Source organism: Tachypleus tridentatus, chromosome 6 (assembly GCF_004210375.1).
Source record: "Tachypleus tridentatus isolate NWPU-2018 chromosome 6, ASM421037v1, whole genome shotgun sequence".
NCBI lineage: Eukaryota > Metazoa > Arthropoda > Merostomata > Xiphosura > Limulidae > Tachypleus > Tachypleus tridentatus.
Genome location: NC_134830.1, coordinates 136,773,966 through 136,790,982, shown reverse-complemented (window position 1 = coordinate 136,790,982; position 17,017 = coordinate 136,773,966). Strand labels below are relative to the sequence as shown.

Below are 17,017 nucleotides of genomic sequence, written 5' to 3'. Positions count from 1 at the left end.
TTTTCAAGGAATACATCAATGCTAGACATATGCCTTGGGCTATAAACACTAACATCTTTCAAACTTCATTACCAGAACAGTTATATTGGAGTTTAGATAAAGATAGTATAACGAGTGATTAAATGAGTAGCACTTTACCAAATAACAACCTTTTAAGAAGCACCACTGCAGTCACTTCTGTTTACATACACAGCAACTGCAAATAACAAACTTTTAACACTGAAACTCTCTACCACAAAAGCGGTAGTACACCATATGGAATGATCTTGCAGAATTCTAAGGAATAAGTGAGCACAATAATTGAGAGTTTAAAACCTCAATCTGTTTTGTTTTGTTTTTTTAATTCAAAGAATGGTAAGTGAGTTTAGTTAATCATGGATGAGATGATTAAAAAACATTACAACAGTCACACTGCCGGTTGTTTCTGCAATCTTTGCATTTCAAGTACTCAAGTAAATGCAACATTACCAAGTGAAAAATGTTTTTAAAGACAAAAACTGGTTTCTAATTCTGGGGGTGAATTCTAGAGCTACGACAACCCATAGCATTCACTAAATCAGGTTGTGAATGTGATATCTCATCACCAGGTGGAGAACGTGTAATAAATACAAACTTCACTAATCATGTGAGCATTCTGACAATAGGACAAACATTCTAGTATGTGTACTACATTAATTAGTGAGATTGTTATCACACAAAATTTCATCAAAACAGGAGTCTGTACTTGAAGTGGTGAAAACACTATTGTGAGTTGCCATATGCTGGTACAATAAAATGTTTGTTCTTTTTTTCTTTCTTTTTTTTGAGTCATCTAAGGTTTATAAACTCTCACTCCTGTTGAAAACATCCCAACCTAATAGCATGAAAATAGTGTCTTTAATAACAGTACTACAAGTGGACATTAGCCCAAATAATCAGTAACAATATACTGGGTAACATCTAATGCTACCAACATCACTTTATATTGAGGATATTGCAGAACAGTATTATATTTTGTGAAAAGCACACCACCAGTACTAGCAACTTCAACATATACAATGGTTATAATACATCATTCTCAGCACTTTTGTAGTATCACAAATCACTATCTACACCTTTTTGCACACCATTATCAAAGTTGGATGGCACTGTGATACATCAGTATAAAAATATACTAGCATAAACTTCACTATCTATGCCACTGTTTGTGGTGCTGTAAATGACTGGTGAGAAAAGTTCTTACTACGAATACAGGTATATCATTATCATCAGCATTAAACACTAGCGGCTCTAACACAGAGTACCCCATCCACACCTCTCTTCACCAAAAAAAGAAACAAGTCACCTCTGGAGCTAGGAGATATACAAGCTTTTCATAATATTTTATCACTTAGAGTAGACCCCCTTGATCTCTGAGAATACTAGGTTATTTTTCCCCTTCTGAAAATTTTAGACCTGTAAGTTAGTACTGGACATAATTCTATCACCAATCACAACTGATAAACATGGAGCGTCATATCAACTGCCAGTTTGTCAACACTCTAAGCTGGGATGGCACATCATCCATAAAATGGCATGTTAAAACAATGAGATTTTCTCTGGTTGAATACACAATAAAGTACAACATCGATGTCTTCACTTTGAAGGTCAAACAAGTCTGAATCTACTCTCATTTCCAAAGATTCTCTTTGTTTGTTTTTAACCTAGTTTCTCACTTTTCTTTTTGTTTGTTGAAATCTGAACATCAAGTGGCACTAAAGCACCTGGATATATTATAGATAACACTGTACAGTGACAAGAGTTATAACCACGGTTACAAACCCTTTTAAAACCACAGAGAAAACATAACAGTAATAAACATGTCAGAAAGTTGCCTGTGATTCTGGTAGCACACGCATAGAGGAAAACAAATTTAAAACCTAACCACAAGGTAAAGTGTAAGCTAACACTAAATTGATTTATTATATATATAATATATGGTAAATGTATAAATAATAAGATGCATGATAGTATGCAGATGCTGAGCAGAAAACACTCTCCACAGACTAGTTTCAAGTAACATTAAAAAATATTTAGTGATCTGCTCTCAAGTGAGCACCAGTACTCACTCGGTTGCTTGTCTCTCCCAGCAACATATTTGTACAATGTATCATATCTTTACATAATATTGCTTTCCCATACTCCTAAAAAGGATCACAGCTAGGCTTCTGTTAGAAAGAAGAAACTTCAAAATCATACTTATTCTAAAAAATACCTGATCGTACTATTTTTACAATTAACAAAACATTCCAAATAACTGCAATAACTGATCCCTAGTCAAGTAAATGGGAAAAGTCTGGAGCCGACGACTGGTGGTAGTGGGATTCTAGCTGCTGATTGTGAGCAAGATTAGTCGAAAAATTCTGCTTTTCTTCTGGAGGTGAGCTTGAAAATTGATGGTGATGAGCCATAGCATTAGAACTCAAGAGAGCCAAACGGGAAAGTGGGGTAGGATGCTGAGTAATGGGCCCATAAGTCCCCATAGTAGAGGGGGGTTGGAAGCTATTGTAATGTCTCTGATATCCATGGGACAGCCAACGAGGAGAATGAGCAAGTGATGCCAGTACAGGCGTGGGCGGAGCAGAGTAAAAAGGTCGTCCTTCGCTTTCAGAAATAGCTAATTGGCCAAATGGACCATGGGGAGAAGGGCTATTGATGGGAGACATACGAGGATGTGGCGGGGGACTGTGCATTACAGAAGGAATTGTATCCCCTTGAAGTGATGTACACATATGTTGGTGGGAATGCACTGATGGTTTATGAAGGTGTGCTGGAGGTTGGTTCATTATATCAGGAGGAGAGGGGCTTGATAGACCTGGGTGTTGAGGCATAGCAGATAACTTCTGATCCATATGTGAGTGAGTTCCAAGAGAAGAAGGAGCTCCAAGCGAGATTTGAGAAACAGGAGAGTTCTGGGCACCTGAAGACATCTGAGATAAAGGAGATGTCCTCATATGTGGGTGAGATTCAGGAATAGGCTTAATAATTTGAGGAGGAGGGCTCTGTATGTTTCTAGAAGCTTGACCATGAGATTCTGTGGGTTGATTAGATGGAGATGAAGAAACTGGAGATGATGCACATACCCTTGGATCTGTTGGAGATTTGTGGAGACGATAGGGAGCAAATGATGTAGCTCCTGAGGAATTAGAAGAGTGCTGAGGAGCAGTGGCACATGGATGTGACCCACCTTGAGATCCAAAGCGACGAGATGGCACTTGACCAGTGTGTCTCTGCATGTGAGTTTTGAGATTTCCCTTCTGTGAAAAAGTCTTGCCACAGAGGGTGCAGGGAAAGCGATCATCTTTGTTGTGTGTTCTCATATGAGTCTGCATGTTGCCTTTCTGTGAAAAAGACTTTCCACAAACTGGACATGCAAAAGGTTTTTCTTTTGTGTGAACACTTCGAATATGAGTCTTTAAGTTACCTTTCTGGGTGAACCTTTTGCCACAAATATCACAGCCAAACTCTTTTTCTCCAGTATGGATTTTCATGTGAGTGTCTACATTTCCTTTCTGTGTAAAGCTTTTTCCACATACTTGACATGAATATGGCTTTTCTCCAGTGTGAATCATCATGTGAGTCTTAAGATTGCCTTTCTGAGTAAAGTACTTATAACAAACTGGGCACATAAACTGCTTTGTGGCGGCAGGACGTGGCCTTCGAAGAGACTGATTTCCCATTGGAAGTTGATCATTAATGTTCAATGGTCTGTCTTGTAAGGGAGGTGGTGGTGGAAGTGCCTGTTCTTGGTCTAACTGATTATCCTGACCAACTGACCCAGGTGTGGATGGCTGAGGAAGTGTTTGAAGCTGTTTTCTTTCTGGAGGAGCACTCATTGGTCGGTTAACATTACATGCTCCTCCTACACTATAATTTATATTACTACTAGATGCCCCATCTGATTTCAAGGTATTGTAGATAGAGAAGTACTGTTGGCAGACATCACAAGGATGTGGTTTGTCTCTTGCATCAGGATGAGGACATTTCTGAACATGATCATTAAGGGAAGACATCTTCTCTATGTAACTAGATGCAGCTGCAAGTTGAGAAATTCCTGTTCCAAAGTGAAGTGGATTCTTCTTCAGGAAGAGATCTGTCAGACTGGCCTGGTAACCAGGGGGCCAACTCTTTTGCCCCAAAGAGCTTGGGGTGACCCATGGGTATGAACCATTCTGCATTGTGCTGTCCACTGGATAGGTAGCCATGGCTATTTTGAAAAGTATGTAAAAAATGTCGTTGGGTTTAAAAAGGAAGTGACTTACATGATAATATGGAAAAACCACTTGAATATGTTTCTCAGGCAGTGTCCTGAAACTATCTGGGAATCTGTGCTGTACATCTTCGGCTGTTTCTGAGAAGGAACTCAGCACCTATAACAATACATGAATCTTCTGTTACATTCAACATGTCTATAAAACATTGTGTAAATAATTATAGAGTAAAAAGTATTACATATTGCATCTTAGATCTTTTTCAGATAAAGCTTGCTGTACTAACACACATTGCCATACAATAGGAAAAACAATAAATTTAAAATGTACATAAGTACCTTCCAAAAATCCTGATTGCTCTTTTGATCTATTAAACACAAAGTTTTAAGATTTTTATCAACAACTACACCAAAATCCTTCTCACTATATACATATGTGTATTTCACTAATTTTCCTTCTATTCAAGTGTTATTTTAACCTTTTCAAGTAAGAGAAACACTCTCGTTAAAATTTGCACTTTTAGTATCTTTAATTATCTTTGTATTGTCAGAAAATTTGGAAGCTTTTGTTTGTTTGGAACTAAGTACAAAGCTACAAAATGGGCTATATGTGTTCTGCTCATCATGGGTATTGAAACCCAGTTTGTAGTGGTGTGAGTCTGCAGACACACCACTATTTCAATGGGAGGGGTGGAATTTGAAAGCATTACAGTTCAATATGCTATGCAAATTACAGATAATAATAAGTGAAACATTCTCAATGAACTTAGCATCTTTATATCATAAGCAAATTTGGAATTATTACAGTTCAAGATGCTAACCAAATTACATATATTAATAATAAGGGAAATATTCTGTAAAATGTGTTCAGAAATTGAGAGCCATAACCTCAAAAAACAATGCTTTTATTAAAAAAAAAAAAAAAGAGTAGATAATTCAACAACAATTCCAATAATTTGATTAGCCAAGAAAATCCCATTCTAATTCCACAATGAGAGCTTTTTTAATAAGTTCTATTCTTCTAAATGATTTTTTCTATGTGTAACTGGTCTCTGAGAAAGAAAATAGTTTGGTATCAAACTATAAAAACAACAACAACAAAACACTTACCATCTTCCAGAAACAACCTCAACTTCTTCACCACAAGAATAGGGATTACATTGGCAAACATTTTCAAATTTGGGCATTGTATGAACAGAAGGTGGGGGAAAAGTTGCTGCACATTTAGTCCTTAAATAGCAGGAATGTTGTAGGTAGCAGCATCAATTGATGTCTGCCATTTAAGGGTTAATAGTAAAGAAAATATTACATTCTTGAATTAAGACATTTGAAACTATTCTGATTAAAAACTTGTATCAAAGTACAATGTTAGAAATTAAGCAACTGTATAGTCACTTCCTTCCCCATCCTGTATAATAATTAAAGTCCCCTTCCTACAATCTTGCTTTATAAAAGTTTTCTGACATGTTGCAGCAGGGTCAGATACTTTGCTTCAAAAAAGTCTCAAAAAGTTTATCAAAACCATTTATCTCACTTTTTAAGATATTTGTTAATTTAAGGGTATTTTCCTTCAAAAACAAAACAATGTTAGTAAATATTAAAATGACAAGAAACCCACTTGAAGTAAAAATGTATTCTGAAGATGGTTGGTATGGGTATTAAAATTTTATTTCAATTAGATTTTTAATACCCAATGTTAGCAAATGCAAAGTAATTTTTCTGAGCATGAGCAACCACATTTCTAGCCTCTACAATAAGAGTGTGACTGAAATATTTTAAATATCTAATTTTAACTCTAAATTTGTTTTGAAACTTGTATAAGTATGAAAAGCTAAGAGATAATAATGTATAAAACTGTATTTTTCAGCATAGAATGTGCTAAAATATATAATTCTCACATGTAAAAAAAAAATAATTATTAATAACTTCACACTTTACTGTATGATTCTGAAGGAAGTTGTTTTGATTTATCTGTAACAATATGAAATACAATTTATTTTTAACTATTAATATTTTAGACCTACTGGATGTTATACCCTTCTCTTCTTCAACATGAACAAAATTAATTTGAGAGGCAATTATTTTTCACTTAAAACAGATTCAAGAAGAAATAAATAAAAACATGTCATTACTAAGTTTAGTAATAGCACTGTTGAATGAGTAACACTGAGAGTTTATCCTCTGAGGAATCATGACCTCCTATGCATGAAAGTTTGTAAACAAAAACAAACACATTAAAAATACCAGAAAGATATAACATATAGAGACAATATTGGCATATTACACATCACTTACTGTTATGAAGTGTATATATATATATATATATTCATTAGAATTGTCAACAATTTTTTTGAAGTGCATTTAACATTTTCACCTTATCAAGGAGAAAATTATATTTTGAGCCAAAAGTTTACGAGTAAAATATACAAAATATTTAAACCACAAACACACTTTTCAGTCTATCAGCTAAACTCTTCTAAACATTGATAAACTTTGGTAAATAAAAGATCTGTGAAATATATTTGTAAAAAACGTTGAAAACAATGAGTACAATGCTATTATATTATACAAACCAATATTAGTTTCTCTTTTGTTAATTTTAACATACAAGATAACAGCTTAACTTCTGGTTCTATTTAGATTTGATTACTGAAACATTAACATAATTTTAATCTTCAAAACTAATTGTTTGACAGGTTGAATGCTGAAGGATGACAAACAGAAACTTTGGAAAATTATATGCAGGTTTTGTTCATGATAGATGTTATTTTCTTTCATGGTATTAATCTTGTTAAATATGTTTCTTAAATGACTTGTTAAAATACAAGGGCTAAATAACTCAGAAGTTAATTCCGTCACCTATCACTTCATATAATTAGTGTTTCAACCAAAACCCTAGTTTTTAAGTTTATACAGAGTTATTATCAATATTCAAAAACAGAGCAGATTAATTAAGCTGTGAATGCCAACCTCGTAAAACCTACGGGCTGCTTCTATCGAACTGGCCTCCAGTCAATAATGTAATCATTAGAAACTTAAGTGAAGATCAATAGAAAAAGATGGTGTATCATCAATAAAAACTCATATATTCATACATCGCCAGTGGCCTTTCTTATTGCACGTCCAGATCATATAGTGCGTCATTTCTGATAACTGACTTTATCAACACATATACTATTATTTATTATTATGGCACCTGTTCAATTCATAACCTGCAGTATTATACTTGTGTAATGTTACGGTAAGGTTACACTTACTAGGTTATGTCAACTGTCGATGTTGTCCACGTTCGGCTTCAACAAAATTCCATGTCAAGTACCACTCACCTTTTACTAACATTTAGACTTCTGTTCAGTTTAGATGAGATCGAACAAAATTGTTACAAGAAAAAGCAATATTTTATCAGTTTATAATTTTAAACAAGCAGATGGTAATGAAATATTTGATTACTGGAACTTTCTTTAAAAAAGAAAAAAATGAAAAAGAAATGGAGAGAGAGAAATAATAAATTTGCCGACATAGAACTGCAATTCGCAGGAACAAGTCTGGCACACTCTGTCTGACGCATCCGTTGTACGCGATAGTTTAGCAAAGAAAAAAGTTTTCCAGACAAGTAAAAAACTCAGTCGACATTCCGCGGTGTTCCCGACAAAACCCGCGCTTGACGCAGCTTCGAGCCTATGGCTTTTTCTCTTTCGGTGACAATTAAATATAATAATAATAAAATGTATATACAAATAATGACAAAGATCAAAAGGGCCAAAATTACTTTACTATCGGTAAAGTGAAATCTTTATACTTTTAGAAACTTACATGTCCTTGAAGACTGTCTCTGACACCATTTAGCAAGTATCATGTTTATGTTGTGCTTCTACCTCGTGGCAAGCATCAGAAATAAATTATGATTGTCCCGACATCTTTTGACATACAATTACATTAATGGTACATTAAAATCTGCAATAAATTTGTTCACAAATCTGGTTATAGTTACTCTTGGTCAAAAGTATATATACTGGCGTGGGTGGATATAATAATTTCCGGTCACAGTAAGCTAAACATCAATATAGCTAATGAAATATTATCTTCTTACATTTTCACTTATAAAGATTATAATGCATTATTAATAGGGTTTTTAAGTTACATTAGTACAATTACCTAAAATAATTTAGGTATTTCAATAATGTTAGAGCTTGTGCTTAAATCATTATTTCACGTTATGTATTTGACCAGGTATTTAATGATTACATGTATATATGTTACAGGTTTCTTTTAAATTTCACCAAAGGTAACAGTGAAAGGAAAACACCCCGCTAGTACAGCGGTATGTCTCCGGATTTACAACGCTAAAATCAGGGGTTCGACTCCCCTCGGTGGGCTAAGCAGATAACCCTTTGTGGCTTTGCTATACGAAAAACACACACTTGAAAGGAAAATCTGTGACGTAGAGGCCTAAGTTTTCTTTGATTGGCTGTACCCTCTGCTGAAAATTGCCTATCGAAGGGCTCATCAGTAAAGCCCAGACTTGCAAATCAAAAATACAGTTTGGCCTCGTATCACGGAAATTTGTATACGATACTACTATGGTTTTAAGTCCTTTACAATCACCAATAAACCAACGTCACTGTTAACGATATTTTCGAGAGTAATCCAAATAATATTTTATGAGACTCGGCCAAATTAAAAAAAAAAAAAGTTAGCCCTAAATACGAAGTTTAAACTAACAACGTAAAACAATCGTTGTAATGGGATTTAATATATTAATTAGCATAACCGATACTGTTAATGAAAGTAACAATAAAAATAATAATGTAGTATACCTTACTTAGGGAACACAAACACACTAGCTTGAGTTGACCTAGTGGTTTGTATTGTGGGTGTTTTACTATAGCAAAGCCATATCGGGACATCTTGTTATGTCTACTGAGGGAAATCGAACCTCTGATTTTAGTGTTGTAAATCCGCAGATTTACCGCTGTTTCAGCGGGGAACACGTTGTAGTGTAGAAGTAAATTTATTTGAAAATTCTAAAACTGAGCTCCACTTTCCCCTAGCAATTGTTTAAGAATATTAGAAAACATTTGCCAATAATCACGGTAGTTTATATTAAACATTGTAAGAAATGTGATATTTTTAGTTTGTAACTTTTCCTTTAACTTAAATTATGTGTATTGTATAGTAAAATAGCAGTTATCAAATGTGAAGAAATACCATATATTTACATTCGATTACAATGTAATAACATACACATTAACACTATATAAGAGCACTACGAAAGGATACATGTATGTGTATTTCTCTCAGGCATAGTACATGACATTTCCTTCCATTATCAATTGGTTATAGAGATGTTTCTTCTAAAAATCTGAAAGGTTATTGGATTCACGTACGATGACGTAACTGACCGCTTCTTCGATATCTCCAGGCGATGTATTTTTATTCCGATACATTTAAAACAGTTTCCAAAGGCATATACGTCTCTCAAGAATTACGACCGTTTAGCAATGGTACAAATATTCCGTACAAAAATACTTATAAATTTCATAAACCAAAAATGTCGTTTTAAAAACACACCATTTAACAAACAATTGTTACATGAAAAAATAAACCTTGAACACAAATTTTACTACTACGGTTGCATTTAACAATAAAAAACAAACACTTTGATAATGACATAAAAATATAATAAAAATTACTCCTAAACAGAGATAAAGTAAATAATCCAACTCTTTATCACAGAAAATACAACGCCTTAACTGAAACATTTTCTCTCCATTATTAATGAAAATAACAGACACTGTATTTTAGAACAAAGCCTCAGAGATCTGTAATCCTAGTTAACTTCATACCTCAAAGTCGTTAATATCCAGATTAAAGAGACTATTTCTACGTAATTGTGTTTATTATGTATCTAATTCATTTGTGATAATGTTACGGTCAGTCCCACTATTCGTTGGTAAAAGAGTAGCCCAATAGTTGGCGATGGGTAGTGATGACTAGCTGCCTTCCCTCTAGTCTTACACTGCTAAACTAGGGACGGCTAGCGCAGATAGCCCTCGAGTAGCTTTGTGCGAAATTAAAAAAAAAACAACAGAAAAGTAAATAGAGACGATATTCAGATAAAGAAATTTTCACAACTCTAGTGGTATTATATTTTTCCTTTTGGCTTTTTTTTTAACATTTAAAATCTCAGAAACGTTCAGAACGCCCTCTTTCAATGCGATTCATACTAATAGTATATGCGCGAGAGATAAAGTGAATGATCTAAGATGAATTCGAAAGGTAATTTATTATATTTAATTAAATATCTGGAATGCTTTTAAAATTAATGTAGGTAATAAATCTTATAGTTATGCCACGAACAGCTGATTAATTGTTTGGAGGTAGTAACCAATAATTAGAAATTATTACACTGTTACTGTTACCCCACAAATACAAGTCCTTTTTACTTTGATGACACAACATGTTACTAGCAGGACTTTCAGCCTTTTGTAGTTGATTGGAGAACGTTTAAGGTACACAGTATTTATTGACTTAATAACCTAAAATGTTGTGTGGTTTCATAGTATTTTTTATAGCAAATCCAACGTCATGTAGTTATTTCAGGAAACAGGTTTATATTTACACAATATTCAGCGTAATTCGATTTAATCTGTAATTTCTGTTCTACTGTTTATAGTTTCTACTGGCTATACAAGAAATTTTGCTCAGCATCCGACTTTTTCTTTATGTAAATCCAGAATTTTTAAATCACCATGCTTTACTGATCAAAATGTTTTCAGCAACATATCTTGAAATGTTTGAGCAATTAGTTAGAAAATAAAATGTGATTCACTGTAATATTAATTATTATAATAAAAGAAATAGAAAAGTCACACATTCGACAATAAGGTTTTTATGGTAGTATTTAACAAATTAATAAATTTGAAGCAATTAAAAGTAAATTACAACCTTTAGCTAAACTATGTTTGATAATTTACAGTAAGAAATGCATGCAAAATGATGGTATGGAACTGTATCAGGTGTAGCTGCTTTCTTCATGTAAGTTTGAACACCTTACCCGGCAAGGTAGCAGATGATGTGAATTAATAAAGATAAATTTGAAGACTAAACATACTAAATTAGAACATACCATTAAATGTTACTTTAAAAATTGGAGTGTTTTAATGCTACATTCAGTGGTTGTTATAACAAAGGAAAGTTATTTGTCTCTTACATACACCTTAATCTGAAGAAAGTTGCTACGTATAAATATGGTTTTAATATAAATTTTTTATGGCTTGATACAAACAGCAAGTAAGAGTTCTGTTGATGTCTGTAGAGACCAATGCTTGTAATGTTTTTTGTTGTTTGCAGAAGGTGAAGACCAGCTGAAGATGCGATTTCAAATAGAATTAGAGTTTGTTCAGTGTCTAGCAAATCCAAATTACCTAAACTGTAAGTGGACCATTCTTTAAATGTTAATATAGTTAGTAATGCCAACTCTATTATTGGATCAATTTGTATGAGTATTTTTGTTGTAAGAAAGATTTTATTCTAAATCTCTGAGAGACTTGAATTTTCGGTTACCTGTTATTCTCTACTTTGGTTTGCTCACCAGAAGCACAGTGGAAAGCCTGAAAGCTAACAATGCTAAAATTTGAGTTTAGATACCCATTGTGTAGCTCTCTGCTCAACTATAAAGGGTATTTTTAGTTTTCCCTAGTATGGTTTAGTAAACATTGTCATTATTTTTATCATTTGAAAATTGTTTGACCAAAAATCAAATCAAATTGTGGGGAAGTAGCTCTTACATTGTGCTAATTTTTGAATATGTTGGAGTTAAAAATTGTTGTTTTTACTCATTACTAAGTATCCAATCCTTCTTTGTAAATCAACTCAGACTCATGGTTGTATTTCAATTTACAAATTCATTTTCACTTATGAACTTCCTACTATAAAAACATCTTGTGAGAATACAGAGTTAAAAATGTATATTATTAAGTAAATAACATAGTGTTAAAAAATTACTACCCTAATTCTAATATGTGACAACATAAGTAAAACTGATAAAGATTACACTTCACCAATTCAGTTTAATAGTCTTTTAAAGAATTTTTCTCTTAGGTATCTCAACCATTACTATGTCTGTTGTATCTCAGTTGATCTCAAGAACCCTACTACGGGACAAAATGTCTCATCGGCAGTGGATGTGGCAAATGTAATGTAGTTGATATATTATTGTGCAATGGTCTTTATTTTTGCACAGAAGTTCTAATTTTTGATTTTTGCAGACCTAATTTATCAGGATGGTAAGTTCCTAACAATCTTTATGATTTAACATTCACTTCTCCATGTTGAAAAAATAAAAGGGATATATCAGAATCTTTGCTCAAAATTTCTGTTTTTAATCACATTATGTAACCTCCCAATCCTCTTAGTTTCTACATCTGAAACAGAATCTGCAGGAAAAAATTTTACTGTGCTCTTAAATAACTAGATTTGTTTTTTATTTCAGTTTTGGCTCAAAGAGGATATCTGAAAGATAAGGCATTTAAGAACTATATAAAATATCTTCAATATTGGAAAAAACCAGAATATGCCAAGTATTTGAAGTAAGAATTCTGTTAATTTTTTAGTAATTACAGTTTAGTGTCAGTAATTAAAAAAAAACATGCTGGATGTAATTTTGACATCACAAAATGCCTGTCTTTGAAAGAATATATTTGTAAGTCATATGATATAATTCATACATGTTTTTTACCTGTAGTTAAAATGATGAAAAAGGTTAATTAGATCAGTTAGAATGTTCTAATGAAGTTAAAACTACTAAGCATTCATGCCAACAGAAATTAATGTGTTGATGCCAAGACCTTACATTTTTTAACATCTTTATCATTAAGAAATTAAAGAGATAAACTAAAGAAACAAGTCATGTCCACATTCTAAAGTAATTAAAACTGTATAGGTATCCTATGTGCTTGTACTTCCTGGAACTACTTCAATACGAACATTTCAGCAGAGAAATAGCCAGCAGTCAGTGTGCTAAGTTCATTGATGACCAACAACTTCTTCATTGGCAACATTACACCAGAAAGAGAAGCCAGCTTTTACAGCAACAAGAAACCAGCCAACCTGCTTCTACTCAACAGGTTGTAAAGCAAGAAAAAACAATGTAGGGAGTGATTCCATTTCCATCAAATTATTCTATTATCATTGTGATAAACAAAGAAATGTACAAGGAATTCCTAGCCACATAAAACAATATACATCAGTGTTCCACCTGTAAATATTTTGTTTCAGGGTTTTTTTTATTTGTTTGTGATTAAAAAAAAGTTTACTACGTTAGTTCATACAAAGCACACTGGTATTGTTTGTATTTTAAGGAACAATTTTAAAATTTATTGTTTCTCACAAATGTTATTATCTGTATTCAGCTAAATCAAGTGGATTATCTCTCTTGGTCAATCCAAGATTGTGATTTGAAAATAAATTAAGTATTGTACAGAGAAACGTGGTTCATTGTTAAAAGTTAATACTGTAAACACCCATATCAAATTGTAGAACTTACATTTTCAATGGAGAAATTTGACTGAAGAATTGCAATAAACAGACAAAACTATTTGAGTAAACAACACAATGTTTGGACTAATGTCTTTTCTCGATGTGTCTGACTAAGCTGAATCTGTTAGTGTTTGATATAAATAGACATTGTACTTCTCATTATCATATATCTAATTTTGACTGATGAGGTTTTTAGTTGGTAGAATTTTGAACAGTTTGAAGTTAATCACATATACTTAAGGTAGGGTGTTCATTCAAGATATATTTTTTTTAATTATATCTTTGCTTTCAATCTCTGCTAATGTTTCTTCATTTTTCAAACTGCATAAAACTTTGTTTCTTGTATATGTTTTGATGTTGACATTTGTGTACAATTATAATTAACTCCCTACACTTAAAAGAACTGTTAACATTTGTGTGATCACTGTTTTTGATTATAAGCAATTTATCCTTTATGCAGAAATACTGTTGAAATATTGCAGGTTAACTAGCCAAACAATTGCTGTATCTCTACTTTAGAATGTTAAAGGAATTTTTAGATTGGGGAAAAATATAAAAAGAAATTGGAGTATAAATCCTATTTGATGGTTACCATTTAGTAACAAAAAAATTTTTTTTAAAAATAGAAATAATAATGGAAGAGTAATTGTGTTTGAGGCTATTTTTATATTATCTTAAGCATATATAGTGAAAAATATTAATTTCAGTTTCTCATGTGGAAAGTAACACATGAAAAATTATGAAACTTTACAGAATATGTTAACATACCTGGTAAATGTTTTTGTTTTGTATCAGTTAATATGGATTATATGATTAAAATTGAAATATACATTCTTATCTTTCTCCCCTTCTCTATGCCAAACTTCAATGATAAAAATGTACATAATTAGTTGGTTTTTGGAATGTTAAAACTGAATATTTTAACACATTGTAAAGGATGTAATGTGTACTGTACTTGAAGTATAATAAGAAAGTAGTTTAATGCATTTTTGTATCTGTGAATCCTGCACATCTTGTCACATGTATATTTTCAAGGATTGTACCAAAAATATTCCAAGTAATTCACTTGACTGGAGTTGGTACATTTATTTTTACTTATTGATGAAGATATTCTTGGAAGAGTTTCTGCTGTTGAGTGTGTCCTTTTTTGATCTACACTCTTACATAAACACTATTTTTACTTTTTGTTGTCTTTCAAAATTTGTAGTGTGTTCTGAAGGGATTGACATATTTTAGTAATAGAGATAGAAAAAAAATGGCCATTAAACAGAAGACAATTATAAAAGGTCTTTTATTTCAACCAACATTTTACGTATTATCTCTGAAGAAGCTACAAAGGCAAAATATTGGTTCAAGTAAAGGTTCTCTGGATTGTAATGGTTGTTTTTCCTACCTTTACATATTTATGTCCTTTGTTTAATTATGATATGTTAATTTATGTTTGTTTATAGCTCACCCCATCTAAGTTTCATTGATACCTTATCTTAGTTTAAAACTTAATTTTTCCTATATTTAATTATAATTATAATTTAATTATATCCAAGATTCCCAAATATTTTTGGTAACATCATTTTTTGATGTTGCTCATAAAATAGCTCGTATTTTAGTGGATGGTATTTTGTGTTACACAAGCATGTTTGACTATTGGGGGAATATTTTCCGTTTATCATTTCACTTATGTTGTAAATACCATTTTTTTCCTTTATTATATTTACTTTATCCTTAGTTTTACTTAATAATTGAATAACTTTATTTATGGGTTTATATGTACATAGGTTTTAAAAGTTTTTAAAATTTATCAAGAACTTTACAAAATAAAATATAGACCTAAGGTTAACTATATTCTTTTTTTTAGTTCACTCAAAAATGTTCATCAAATTACTGTTTTGAAAAATTGTTTCTTAAATTAAATTTCTTTGTTGCTGTATCAATGACATCTGGATAAAAACTATCAACTGCAACCTGTTTCAACAATAATATCTAACTCATTATTAGATCACAACCTTATGGTTCTATATACATAGAAACAGTTGATATTTTATGAACTCTAGAATGACTCGATTATTAATTTGATGTCAGGATCATGGTGAGAGGTTTACAGATAAATTATAGTCATGCTTGTCCATTTCTTTAACAAATATGAAATGGTAAACTTGTTCATTTCATCCTCATGTGGAAATTTAAAGAGTTTAAACTTTTGTTAGAGTTTCATTAAATTTTTTTGATATGTTGCCATATCATTATTATATCATCAGCATATCCAAATTGCTGGGAACTTATTTGAAGTGTCACTTTCAAATTAATTTGCACAAAAATCACACAACTGTGACAGTGGAATCCCATAGTCACTTATTGTTATTCTAATTTTGTTTCTCTAATTTCGTTTTTAAACAATTAATGGATATTTTGGTGAATAATGAAACATATAAACCATTTGTCTTTAATATTATTTGTTTAGGTTTTTCCACAAATTCTGGAGACTTTTTTACCATGTATTGATGTTTTGTTTTAAAAATACATATTGTTTTGTAGATAAATTTAACTGTCTTGTATATTGATGTATCTAAGTTAGATACTATTGGTCTATAACTATTATTACTTTTGTTAATCTTAGGAACGGCATAATTTTTAAAAAATTGTTTTACATTTGGTTATTGACTTGTTCTTTTCTTGTGGTGTTAAAATGTACAGTATTTCATTTTATCTTTCATTAACTAAGGAAACTTATTAGCATGACTATTTGTAATTATTCCACAACAACCTTATTGTAATAGTTTTTCATGTTTTACCATCAGGACTGGGTTTATTTACCACCACAGTTTATCCACCTGTAACTACTTTGCATGTAAAAATATTCCTATTTTATAAAGATTTTATTTCAATCTATGGACAGATTTCTCAACTAAATTATGACACGAAACAGAAAATATTTATCTTATCCGTGCCCCCTAGTTAAGTTGTATGGCTTATAACGCTAAAAAACGGATTTCGATACCCTTTATGAGAACAGTAGTGATAGCCCATTGTGTAGCTTTGTACTTAACAACAAACTAATATGCATTCTACCTACTTGAATTTTTTTTTTGTTTCTCTATTTCTTCAGGTATTCACAACACAAAACTAATTGTCTTAGGGTAACAGATAAACACATGAAATCATACTTTGGTTGCAAATGAACTGACAAATTCGTATGCTCCAGCTTACTCTCGACGGACTCATTAAAGTAAGCTAAGTTATTGTGTATCCCCA

General features: G+C 32.0%; 2 protein-coding genes across 4 annotated transcripts; one reads left to right on the top strand and one right to left on the bottom strand.

Moving 5' to 3' along the window:
- Positions 1-771: 771 nt before the first annotated feature.
- Positions 772-8,135, bottom strand: LOC143253777 (uncharacterized). 2 transcript variants are annotated; one of them, XM_076508132.1, is made up of 2 exons: positions 7,486-7,798; positions 772-4,388 (listed from the first exon to the last, which is right to left on the bottom strand). In XM_076508132.1, exon 2 carries the CDS (start codon positions 4,221-4,223, stop codon positions 2,292-2,294), a length of 1,932 nt encoding a protein of 643 aa, XP_076364247.1. In that variant the 5' UTR covers positions 4,224-4,388; positions 7,486-7,798; the 3' UTR covers positions 772-2,291. The 2 variants fall into 2 exon arrangements, with proteins under 2 accessions (XP_076364247.1, XP_076364248.1); XM_076508133.1 differs by lacking the exon at positions 7,486-7,798 and adding an exon at positions 8,042-8,135 and having other exon boundaries at positions 773-4,388.
- Positions 8,136-10,415: 2,280 nt separating this feature from the next.
- Positions 10,416-16,652, top strand: MED31 (mediator complex subunit 31). 2 transcript variants are annotated; one of them, XM_076508129.1, is made up of 4 exons: positions 10,416-10,507; positions 11,582-11,662; positions 12,723-12,819; positions 13,173-16,652. In XM_076508129.1, exons 1-4 carry the CDS (start codon positions 10,495-10,497, stop codon positions 13,381-13,383), a joined length of 402 nt encoding a protein of 133 aa, XP_076364244.1. In that variant the 5' UTR covers positions 10,416-10,494; the 3' UTR covers positions 13,384-16,652. The 2 variants fall into 2 exon arrangements, with proteins under 2 accessions (XP_076364244.1, XP_076364246.1); XM_076508131.1 differs by having other exon boundaries at positions 10,447-10,740.
- Positions 16,653-17,017: the final 365 nt, after the last annotated feature.

Bases quoted from the DNA above. Each gene is read 5' to 3' on its own strand.
- LOC143253777 (XM_076508133.1), bottom strand. From the start codon at position 4,223: ATGGCTACCTATCCAGTGGACAGCACAATGCAGAATGGTTCATACCCA.
- MED31 (XM_076508129.1), top strand. The intron at 11,663-12,722 runs GTAAGTGGACCA...TTTTTATTTCAG, and splicing joins AAATCCAAATTACCTAAACT to TTTTGGCTCAAAGAGGATAT. The intron at 12,820-13,172 runs GTAAGAATTCTG...AAAACTGTATAG, and splicing joins GAATATGCCAAGTATTTGAA to GTATCCTATGTGCTTGTACT.